The sequence below is a fragment of the Podarcis raffonei genome, chromosome 13 (assembly GCF_027172205.1).
Source record: "Podarcis raffonei isolate rPodRaf1 chromosome 13, rPodRaf1.pri, whole genome shotgun sequence".
Lineage (NCBI taxonomy): Eukaryota > Metazoa > Chordata > Lepidosauria > Squamata > Lacertidae > Podarcis > Podarcis raffonei.
In genome coordinates, this window is record NC_070614.1 from 39,456,575 (window position 1) to 39,469,199 (window position 12,625).

The 12,625-nt window shown below is 44.2% G+C and overlaps 1 protein-coding gene across 3 annotated transcripts in view; it reads right to left on the bottom strand.

The window, feature by feature from the left end:
- Positions 1–1,505: 1,505 nt before the first annotated feature.
- Positions 1,506–12,625, bottom strand: part of LOC128400908 (uncharacterized) — a 94,756-nt gene continuing 83,636 nt past the window's right edge. For 2 of the 3 annotated variants that reach the window (XM_053363605.1, XM_053363604.1), the window contains exons 6-8: positions 10,285–10,362; positions 8,871–8,996; positions 1,506–1,702 (exon numbers count right to left, since the gene is read on the bottom strand). In XM_053363605.1, coding sequence (XP_053219580.1) covers positions 1,565–1,702; positions 8,871–8,996; positions 10,285–10,362 — 342 coding nt within the window. In that variant the 3' untranslated portion in view covers positions 1,506–1,564. The remainder of the gene's footprint in view (positions 1,703–8,870; positions 8,997–10,284; positions 10,363–12,625) is intronic. The other variant, XM_053363606.1, reaches the window with a different exon arrangement.

Here is a 12,625-nt window from a genome sequence, read left to right on the forward strand (position 1 = left end):
CGAGGCTTCAGAAAAGCTCCATTTAGTAGAGTCGGGCGAACAGCCGCCGACATGGAGGTTGGCTTTGGAGCGCTTCCGGCTTCCCCTGGGGCGGCTCCTTCGCACCCTCCTGTTTTCTTATTGGCCAGTCAGAAAGTAGGGAAAGGGAACTGTTATTTCCCCACGCTAGAAGGCTCGCCAGATCCAGTGCTTTTGTATCTTTTGTATAGTCTTGCTAGTAAGAATTGCTGTGCAAAAGTCTTTAGCAAGGAAGTGGCCGCCTTTAATAATATATCTTGCAATTGAAAGCAGAAGTTTTACCTCGAGAGATCATATTTTTTCCTGTTTTGACAACAAACAAACGTGTTTTTTAATGAGTGGTATTTCTTAACGGAAATATGAAATAAATTTCGAAAACATGGCTTGAATCGGTGGGCTTTCTAATCATTTCTTCTTTGGTTGATAAGTTTTATTTACAAGCTGCTGGGCGACTGAAGATGCCACATGAAGGGTAAAGAATCTTCAGATAAAATATGGCTGATTTTCAAATTCCATAGTTTTTGCTTTAATGGAGTTAATAGTGGCTACTGGCACGCTTTGGTATTGTTACAGATTATGGGTAGGCACCTAGTATTTATATCAGTGTGCTGAACCTTTCACCAGGGCTATGTATAAATTTAACAGTAAATTGCCCATTGATGGCACTACGTATACAGTGGTACCTCGGTTTTTGAACGTAATCCGTCCCGGAAGACCATTCGAGTTCTGAAACGTTCAAAAACCAAAAAATCAGTAGTCGACAGCTAGGCCTCAGGATCTTGCACTCAGTGGAAGCCGTGTGGCATATTCAACTTCCGAGGCGTATTCGAAAACCGAAGCATTTATTTGCAGGTTTACGGTGTTCAAAAACTGAAATGCTTGTCAACAGAGATGTTCGAAAACAGAGGTACCAGTGTGTGTGTGTGTGTGTATAAATCAAAATCACAAGCATGGGTCCAGCTGGGATTTGAACTCAAGACTCCTTGCCCAAGTCCAGCACTCAGTCCATTACACCACACCACCTCTTGCTTGCTAATCTGTGAACAGATATGCAGGCTGTACAGTATATGAATTCACTCATGTATATGCACTGGTCAGGGTTTTAACTTGTTTGTTCATTTGCATTTTATTTAAATATATTTTGGAAGAGGTGGCAGTGCCAGCTGCTTTGAGTGGTTCTTCAATCCCTTCATGGACAGAACCTGATGTTTACCTAGAGTGCATCTTATGGCAATTAACCCAGCATGCTTTGCAGCTTTCCTCCCCTTCCCAATTCTGCTTGCTGTGATTATTGCAAGGATAGCCAACCTGGTGCCCTTCAGATTATAACTCCCAACAGCCCCAGCCAGCATGGCCAATGGCCAGGGATGGTGGGAACCATAGCCGACCAACATCGGGAGGGTGCCGTGTTGGCTCTCTCCGATGGAATGGGCGAGAGATGCATTGTCCTTTCCCCCTCCAGATCCTGGAGGGAAATGGGAGAGGGGTTCAAGCGGAGTGTTTATTATTCTCTCTTGTGAATACAGTGGGTCTGGAGCCAGGTTGATCAGGTGTCCTCAGACAAAGCCTCTGGCTGGTCGGGGTCGCTGTCCGAATTCTCCGGCTGAGGCGGATCCTTGCGCCGAGACACTTTGCTCAGGAACTTGCCTGGCCCACCCTGGCGGGACGGGCAGCAGATCAGGGGCTGTAGTGCAGGGAAGGAAGAAAATGAGAAGTAAAACACAGTTTCCAAGCACCTCCACCACCCTGACACTGAAAAAGTCTGTTTCCCACTTGGCATAGAATGTGGCTATGATTATACCAAGGAACGTGATGATTTATGGTCAAAGGTTCCCCAGCTCTGGACTTGGTCCTGCTGGAAGTGTGGGGTCAGGGTTGCCACCCTCCCAGACGGAAACAGACCTTGCTCTTTTACACGTTTCATATATTCATTGAAACACATCCAAAATTAAAGTTATCCCTGGCAACACAACTTCCCCCAAAGTTGGCAATCCACCTCCAGCCATGCTAGTAAAAAACCCGTGACTGGAGCAGGGGCGCCGACTTATAAAAAATATTGGGGGGGCCCATACCGGGGTCCTGCCCCGGGAAGTTTTCTAAATTTTAGATGAAAATTAGTGAGTTTTAAAGTTTTTTTAAAGTATTTTAGAGTCATATGATCAACATTAGAACCCCGAAAACTCGACTCTCTATAACTCCACACTCCGGGAAACTCGACAAGCCTGAAACACCTTTTGGCTTTGAAAAAAGAAACAAAACATAAACACGCACGGTATTTTCGTAAAAAGCTAATTTAATTTACAGTAACAATTATGCTTATAGACTATTACAGAGCAGTGAATATATAGCTCTGAAAAGACTGAAATGATATTTAAATAAATCCTAAACTATCATTAAAAGAATAAAACATAAAATATTGCTGTCACACAGTAATAGCACTTTGATTAATAAGTGAAATAGCTAATTTAAGCTTACTTTGAATAAGGCTGAGGGTTCATTAAATAAAAATAATATCTCAAAGTTAATGCTTTAATACAGTTAATAAAGTTAATACAGTATGCGTAATACTGTATGTAAATACTGTAATACTGTATGTAAATAACGGGCTTTAATTGGGTCTTTAGAACCAAGTGTCTAGAGTGTCTTTAGAAAGGTGCAAATGTCGACCGTCTGACAGGATTACTGAATATGAAGTCGTTGATGACTGGTCGGATATCCAATTCATCCAAAACATCTCGATGGGCTTGAAGAACAGCCAAGTTGTTCAATCGCTTCTGTCCCATTGTTGATCGGAGATATGACTTCAGACGTCTAAGGGCGCTAAATGACCGTTCTGCTGTTGCTGTCGTGATTGGAACTACTTGGAGAAGCTTAATGCACTTCACTACTTCACATAACATTTCTCCAATTGCAGGCTCTTGTGTAATGTACTTTCTCACATCACGCATGTTTTTTAAGACCAGTTGTTTTTTATTAGCGATATCGGCTAACATATTCAAGTGTAAGCGCAGTCTCTCAATGTCCAGGTCATTTTTGAAAAACTCAGTTGATTTTTCAAAATTTGTTTCACCTCTGTTTACTAAAAGCAAGCACTCTTGTTCAACTGCAATGACCTGTGTGAATCCAGTCGATGCAAACCGCTCAGTAATGCAAGATTGCACCGTTTCACAAACTTCAATGTAAATAGCTTTGTAGTATTCCTTTGGGGTTTTGAAAGTGTGCGGTGAGCTGGCTTCGTTGTTTTCATACTTCTTTGGTATACGTCGATTCCGAGGAAGCGAAGGATCATCAACTTGTGAAGGTTTTTCTTTTAAACACAATTCCCAAAAGTCTTCAAAACTATCACGCCTTCCATTCAATATACAAATCAAGCCCTCATATATTTTTTCCAGATCAGAAACACTTAGATGAGGGCATTGAATTTTTTCATTGACATCCTCTACTGGGTTCATTGCATGGCAATAAAGACGTAAAAAGAAATAAGTTTTGAATTGTAACATTGACTCAAGGTAGCCTGCACATTTATAACCTGCCTCTGTTTTGTCCTCTGCAGAAAATGTTTCAAAAAACTCTAGAAGTTCTTCAAAGTTTTTCAATACTCTCAAGATACTAGAAGCTCGCATAGTCCATCGAGTCGGGCAAAGGGGTCGTAGACCAGCTTGGCCGTTGGCCCTATCACAGCGTATGCTTCTGAAAAGTTCCATCCTTTTGTTGGATTCCCTTACGGTGTTTATTAAGTCCTTGGCTAAGGCCATAATATCCCTCATAGACGTAAGATGGCGGAGACTGTCTACAACTGCCAAGTTTAAACTGTGAGCAGTGCAGTGCACATAACGTGCTTTTGGTTGTATATCCAAAACTAACTTTTTAAGTCCTTTGAACTTGCCTCTCATATTCGAGGCACCATCATAGCACTGTCCTCTTAAGTTATCCATTGACAAATCAAAACGAGCAAATACGTCTTTTAAAATACTAAACAGAGTTTGTGATTCAGTGTTGGGGGTCTCGTATAAGCCAATAAAGTCTTCGTTGATAATTAAGGAATCATCATCGACAGTACGAATACAAAATGACACTTGTTCGTGAAGCGAAGAATCACTTGTTTCGTCAACAATAATAGAAAAATGTTCAGTCTTCTTGATTGAAGCCAATACTTTTCTCAACACAGACTTTCCTAGTAGATCAATGATCTCGTTTTGAATATCGTGGGACGTCCACTTATACCCAGAACGCCCAAACCAATCTTTTAACTCAGGTACGTCATTCTTTCGGAGTTCCAACAATTGAAAAAAATTTGAGTTTACATCTTCGTGCCCTCTAATTGCTAGTCCTTGTCGGCATAAAAATAGCACGGTAGTAAAAATTGTCTCAAGAGCTAAACGGCCTTTCTTCATATCACTATGTAACTGTTCATTCAATTGGGAGGCCACACTTCGGTTAGTGATGGAATTTAGTTTCAGAACACCTTCTTTATGCGTAAACGTATTTTCATGAAGACGGAATTTTTCCAAAGCCTTTTTCCAGTTAGAAAACCCTATGGAAATAAATGCATCTTCTTTTTTTGAAGAAAATTGTAATAGATTTTTAGCATCTGCCTCTTTGCAGGTTTTGCAAAAAACTTTTTTGGTACATTCTTCATATTCTAGCCATGTATATTTGATCAACCAAGACTTCTGAAATGATCTTCCCTTACCGGATTGTCCAGGTTTCGGCTGTGAACGGTTCTCGGATGAAGACAACGCAGCAATTGACGACACAATTATTGTCGGAGGTTGACTTACAGTATCATCAACTTCCAAGCGTGCCTTTTTGGTTACAAATTTATCCATTGCAAACTTAATTCACAATACACTGAGACTAAAGTAAACGAATAAAATATAGGGGACGGGGACGGCCACAACGTAGAAGCTGGCTAGGCTGGATGGCCAAGCTCAGTATTATCTACACTGACCCACTGTTCCTAAACTGTGGCACCGGCCAAGCCAGCTCAGAATTGTCAGCACTGGGTAAGGTTCCACTTAAAATTAAAATTGCTGGCTGTGACAGCTGAGTCAATCTCGCCCTGACTTAGCTGTAACCTTACTCTTTAGGATTAAACAGCGCCTATTCCAATAAAACGTACCCCGGTAGCTGTGACTCAAATCCCGTTAACGCTAGCTCAGGCCCAGATTATTATTATTATTATTATTATTATTATTATTATTATTATTAATGAATATGCTATTATTAGTTCTCTAACTATATCTAGAATTGTGTTTCTATCCAAAAGGCTCTACTTAAAATTTCCCCAAATCAATTAATGAAGCAACAAATTCCTAGTGAAAGAGAACCTTTATTTGTTAATTAAGGCAACAAATTCCCAGTGTAAGAACCCTTATTTGCTTGCAGGCTATAATTTTTTAGCTAGAGGGAGGAATGAGAGGCTTAGTAGCCAGTGCCAAGAATCACCGCTAAACCAGGCACTGTGCCCCCTCAGCAAAATTCACGTAGAGTTATTTACAGCATTCAAATTGCAGTCCCAAACCTCCACTCTACTCGGCACTGAGGCAAAGCAGGACAAATTCCGCCAATAAGAACCACGAAAGTGAATTAATTGCAATAATCTATATGGCCTCTACCTTATGCAGAACCTTATGCAATTAAAATCCCCAGCAATTAAATCACTTATGCACTTAAATCCCTTGATTCCTTCTGAAATTAAATCCAACTAGCAAAATTTATTTTATCTTATTTTGAATATTATTATTATTATTTTATTTATATATATATATAATGCGTTCAACTGTTTTTTAAACAGAAGGGGTGGGTACTGTAGGCAGGGGGCAGTAACTGCCCTTGCTCCTGATCAAGCAAATAAATTTAAAGTAACCACTAAATAAAATGAGTTGGCCTAATGAACCAACTTCCAATTAATTTAAACGGAATTAAGTAATTAAATTGGCCTGCAATAATAAATACTGTTTCTTAACAACACACTAAGGCAATGAGGTAATTAACTAACCAAAGGACTTAAATCAACCAAATGAATCTAATCACCAATTAAATTAAATTGATATACAATCAGAATCCAGCAGCAATTGATCTTCCCTTTCTCTTAGTCAACCAAAATGAATTTAAAGTTCCAACCAAATGAATTAAATTACCAAAATGAATCCACACTCGATAAGTTTAAATACAACTGGAATCAAGCAATAAGTTGACTACTGCAAGCACTTATTAAAGCAATCAAATTTATTATATTTCAGGGTTGCATATATATCCTTGGAGCGCTAAAGCCCTAATTAAAGCGCTTTAATATAATAACACTCAGAGTCAAACCTCTATGAGCTCTTAAAATGCTTAACTTAAATAACTTGTTCTCTTCCAATCCACCAATTGAGCTATATTGTCACTTATAAAGCCTAAAGGTTATGAAAATCGGCCTCCTGTGCTTAGCTTTAGAGAAATAAACAGCAGAAGCACTCACACTGAGCACTGAGTATCCAATTCCCACAACAGAGTGCCTCACCTAAAATGGCCGCCGGGCCAAACCACGTGGTTAGCTCAAAATGGCGACCGCAACTTCCTGGTTACCAAGCAACACAGCTATCAACTTCCTGTTCCTGGCTGCCAGCGTCCTGCCTCTGTGTCTGAAACAATAAGCCTCAACCCGGGCGCACTGAAGAAAAGCTCCCCCCCCACAGCACCCTGTGGGAGCCGGCAAATCAAATCACACTACACAATACACACCAGGCACACACCTCACTCCCCTTTTCAATGCTTCAAGTCGAAGACCTGTACTGATTTAAAGGAATATTCCCACAAAAATTGCCCCTATTAAGATGGCGGCCGTCCCCCTGGTCACGTGGCTCCTTAAAGGGCTATCAGGAAGAGATCGTTACTAAGCAACCCCGCCGCCCCTTCTCACAGCCGGCGTGCTGCTAAAGGATCCCCTGGACTCTCCCAGATTTTTCTACTCACGTGTGATCCTTGGCGCAGAGGCAGCCAGTGCACAATACCACAATACAAGGACGCGTCTCACCCGGCAACGATGCAGCTGCTACTGTCGGCTTTACCTCTCTTAAGCCGATGTGGAGAAAAGCTGCGCTGAACTATTCCAAGCAGCCACTTTCAGACAAAAGGACCTATGAGAATAAAGCCCACCCCTGTGCTGCGAGTGATTTCCGCCCGGGAAAGCTTGCAACTGAAGCTGCGCTGCAAGTGATTTCAGCCCCAGAAAGCTAGCAGTTGAAGTGGAGCTCGGACTCCAGAAGGAATTAAATTTCCTTTAGTGATTTCAGCTCAAAATGCAAACAGCAGCTGCAGCTTTGCCCGGAAGGATCAGCGCCTGCTGCGCTTAAGCTCCACGTGATAGAAGGAAAAAGGCACCAACGACGACAGGATCAGCTGGGAAACGTGGGGGCTAGCCGGAGAAGAGAGGGCGAGCCCCCTCTGCTCCGGCCCTAAATAGGGCAAGCCACGCCCCCCAGCCAGCCGATTGGCTGGCTGGGAGGCGTGGCCGGTTGGGATTCCCCTGTTCTCGCGAAGCAGCGAGGCAGGAGCCCCCGCCCGGGGATTCCCTAATCTCGCGGGGCTCTCCGGCTAGGGCGCGCGGCTGGCTGGCTGGCTGGAGAGGGAGCAGGTGGGGAGGAGGCGGGGGACGGCGGCGGCGCTCTGCTGGAGGGGCGCCTGAGATTATTGGGGGGGCTGAGCCCCCCCAAACAAATTATTGAGGGGGCTCGAGCCCCCTCAGGCCCCATGGAGTCGGCGCCAGTGGACTGGAGTGTGGTGATGCTAAACGTTTCAGAATTTCTGAAAATAAGAAAAATGGAGTGTTCTATAGTCCCACGCATGAGGGAAATCCTCTTCTTTCTCCCTCCTCCCTCAGCCTGGATGTGGGCAGGAGTCACAGCTGATACTTGGGTGCATTCTGCACTGGTTGGGCTGAGGACAGGAAAAAGAGAGGGAGGCTCCATAGAAGAAGAGATTGTGGCTTGCAGGAATGCAAAGACCCACATCTGCTGAAATTCTTGCTTTTGCATAACTATGAAATATGGCAACCAGTGTGTTGGACTAGGGAGAGCTGGATTCACATCCACAACAAAGCATGATGCTTGCAGGATGACCTGGAGGCCAGTAACAGTTGCTGTCGGCATAGCCTATTTCGCAGGGTTGTTCTGGGGATAAAATGGGGAAACCCTAGATTTGCATCTACAAATGCAACCTTCCGCAGCTTGCAGAAAAGATCCACTGGTGTCACTATTTGTTGCCTCGCAAACTGTCAAGCAATTATTCACAGCTTTAAGGACTCCAGTTAAAAGTCTGTTTGCTTTGTGGTATAATCAATGTAACCCTAGGGGCACCCTGCTTCTTGTCTGGAGTTGTGACTCACAAGTTGTGGATGGGGCCTGGCAGGCTGTCCTCCCTCCCTCCCTTCCACATGGTCTCCTGTCCAGTCTCTCTTTGTCTGCTTAGAAAAGCAGAGATCAGCTGATGACAATGTTCCCATCACTGCATCCCTATGCCAGGAAAAGCAGTACCAGTAGATTTGTAAGTCCTTGTAGTATAACAGACTTTAAAGTGTTGGACTAGGACCTGGGAGACCAAGGTTCAAATCCTGACTCAGCCAATGAAGCTCACTGGGTGATCTTGGGCCAGTCACTGCCTCTCAGTCTAGCCTACCTCACAGGGTTGCTGTGAGGGGGGGGAATGGGAGGGAAGAACCAAGTACACCACCTTGAGCTGCTTGGGGGGGGGAAAGATTGTACATAAATGTAATAAATATACATCAAACAAACAAATCCTGCTCCTCTTGCCTCTACCACCTGTCCTCTCCAATTTCCCCTGGTGCCTTATGCCCAGAGAGTCAATACCTGAATGGTGTTGAGGTCCTGCTCAGATACTAGGGGAGAAAGCCCCTCCACGCCAGCCGAGGGGGACCGTCGGGGCCGGCGCTGGGTCACATACCCCATCTGATCTTCCAGAAGCACAGTCTCCACCTGGTAAGGGAAGAAAGCAAATAGGACTGAGGAAATGTCTGGGCATCTTCAAAGTCATTTTTCAGTCTTGGGAGTCGAAGCCCAAGCTTCCAACAAACATACTACTAGTAGTAACAAATTCGAGAGATGACCCATGTTAGGGTTTGCAGCAAAAACAACAGAAGGCCTTGTGGCACTTTGAAAACAGACAGATTCATTACCACATCAGTTTTCACAGACTAGAGCAGGAGGAGCTGTCCTTACCTGGCAGGTTAGGCAGACACAGGTACAGAGGGAAAGACACCCCCCCCCCGTATTTAGGGGTGGGACCCAAAAGCCATTAAATGGAAGAGGTAGGGCCTGTCACGTTGACACAGTATATTTCTATCTGCCTACTGAGGATACATTTCCTGCATTTGGTATAGTGGCTGCTAGTTCACAAAAGCTTATGCCACAAAATTCAGGCTTTAAAGTACCACACAAGACCCCTCTGGTTCTTTAGTGGGAGCCACAGAAGGGCAGTGCCATTGAGCACATGCAGAATCTCTCGCTCACAAGTTAGCGACCACAGGCAGCTTCCCAAATGCCATATTCCTTAGGAAAAATAGGTTCCCAGGCCAGAACTCCAGCACCTTCTAGTTTAGAAATGAAAGGGGGGGCAGACGAGCCATGCTTGGTCCATAACGGCCCCTGCTGGCAGCCACCTCTGTAGCCAGGAAACTTGCAAACTCCTCAATGGGCTGCAGCATGGCATAAATCTGCAGTTTGGGTGGCTTGTCAATAGAAGCTGAGACCTGTCAAATGGAGGTCTTTTGAGTATCAAAGTGGGGAGGTTTGAGCAGGGGCAAGAATAATGTGTCCCAGAGGAGAAAGGAGACAGGGATGGTTAAATGTGTCAGGAATATGAATGACAGAATGGAGACAAGCAATTCACAAAGTGTCATGACTGATAAATAAGAAACCATGCAAATTACACATGCCCCACTTTCACCGGGCAGCCCCTCCTTCTACAACGTTTTGTGTCTTTCTTGCCAAGGTGGCTGGACACAAGTTTCAAAAGTAGCTCCCACTTTGTTTGGGGCCCTTCTTCTTCTCTCTGTTGTGGGAGGGGGAGATCCTGTTGCAACTGATCCATAAGGATCAGGCTCAGCATCCAGCCTTGCTTTCTTATATGTGATTAATGTCTCCATTTATTTCTCTGACCAATAGCGGACCTCAAGGGATCCAAAGTTGCTTGGTGGGGAGCCGGGCTGCAAAAGCCAACCCCAATTTCTATAATGATACGAAACAGCGGTTTGAGGGCACGTACTTGCTTATGGCGTGAGGGGTTTCGCCCTCGAATCTGCAGAGACAGACCCTCCTCTTCCTCTGTGCAGTCCACATCCTGCTGTGGGAGAAAAGGGAAGGATGGAAGGGGGGACCCAGAAGCAACCCCTCTCCCCCCTCTTATTGGGCCCCTCCTCACTATTTCATAGGATCTCCATAGTGCTTCCTGATATTTCCATTAAAAAATATATATTTGGTTTTACAAATGTAAAGATACAACAGTACCAAGTACGTATTCGTATTTAGAGATTTCTCGGAATCTCCAGACTTCCCACCATCCCCTCCCTGGGTCCTACTGTCAACATTTTCAACTTTGTATTATTTCACAATCCATATTTTATACCTCTTCATGTTGTCCATAGTGTTTGTTACATTACAAGTGTAATTAAAACCCTGCTAATGTTTTCATCTGCTTACAGTGGTCTCCTAAATATATTATTATTTTTTGCTTCCTGTTACTTCCTGATTCCCCTTAGCCCCTCCTACTTCAGATTAAGCCCCACCCACCTCACTCAGCTGTCAGGCCTGAGGCCAGCTTTGCCGGGCTCAGAGCCCACAGCTGACCTTGCCCTTTATTATTAACAGTGATAATTAAATCTATATACCACCCTCCATCCAAAGATCACAGGGCAGTTTACAGCATAAAATACAAAAGGAAACACAAAATACATATCACAACAAAAGGGCGGAAAGCCAGTCACCCTATCCCGCAAATGCATTAAAAAGGCCATAGATTGTTTGCTCAGCCAAATGCCTGTTTATACAGAGTTATTACATAACACAGGTGAGAGACGCATACGCTCTGCTGCCACCTGGCCCCTGGCACTTTTCTGGTCTCTGGATCTGGTGGTCTCTGGATCTGGAAATCTCTGTTTAAATTTGAAAGTACCAACAACTGCTCTGTGGGGAGGGTTTTTAGGAAGGCAGACAGGGAAAAAAGAGAACCCAGAGCTTGCTCCTGTGGCACCTGGCCTGCCCTCTCCCCTCACAGAGACATCAACCACCCTCTTTTTTATTGCTAATTTCTGTCAAGAACACAGTTGAGGAGCAAATGGTTAAATTGCACCTCCCCATCTGCTGTGGTCATAATATATAACCACCTCCGAGACTTCCGGGTTAGCGCCTTTGGTAATGGCGGAATTCCTCTGATCGGGAGGAATTTGCTCTGTGGAAACTGGGTCTGGCTGCCACGGCGAAGGCGGAGACCCCTCAAAAATCACAGGCGGGTGAAGCCTGTGAACGTGGGATTCGGCGGGCACCTTTTGCGCCTCCCCTACTCGCGGGGAAACCTGGTTTCGGGGATCCGGAGCGAAGTGGGGTGAGTGGCGCGGTGCTTTGAATCAACTGCTTCTTCCACGGAGCGAAGCCGCATAGCCGTTGCCGGAGAGCGCTGATTTTTTCCTGTGGACAATCTGATTCTAAAAGCAACTACCCGTGAGTAGAATAAATTGGAAGTTCTTAAAGAAAAAAAGACTTAATTTGGTACCGAAGCGGGGAGGCTCAAAACAGGAAGTCCGCCTTCCACTTTTGTAAATAGATTAAAGCAAAGAGGCTGCAAGCTAAAGTCTTGGAAAGCCTATTGGAAAGGACTAATTTTCCAGCACTAAAAAATAGTGAACACCCCCCTTGGAAGCAGGAGAAGAGGGGGGAAGTTTTGGACCGTATATACCTGCAAGAGAGAGGGAAGGAAGTTAAAATTCCACCGCTCAGAACCTGGGAACGGGCTGCCAATAAGACTGCCATATTTTGGAACGTGCATTGACTGTGAATAGACCGCTCACTGACAGCTAGCTGAATAAGAGAGATACATTGTTTTTAGCTGTCCTCTTCTGATCTTAAAAAGGAGGAAAAGTAGCTGAAAATTGAAGCTAACTTTATTGTTTGAACTGTGTCTTAAAAGGCGTTATTATGGATTAATACAAATACAAATAGCAACTGTTTCCCCCTAGAGGAAGCTTCTGAAACTGTTACAAGAGTTGGATCAGGGGAATTTTCCAGCTGCAAGATAAAACTGTGGGACTGACCTTGGATTTCTTAAGTGTTATGGCAGATGGAAAAGAAAAAATAGATTCCTCAATCCCAGACAAAACAACAAGGTCTGGGAAGTCTTGGCAGCGAAGAACGTCAACATCCGGCCCTTCTGCGTCATCTGCGGCTGTACTAACACATTCTAATCCAAGAGGAATGTTATCAGAAGAGGCTTTAGCGCTTGCATTAAGTAAGATAAATGACTCATTGGAACAGCTAAATAAGAAAGTGGATGCTGCATCTACTAAAATTGATCAAAACACAGAAAGTTTAAATAATTTGGGACAAAAGGTGAA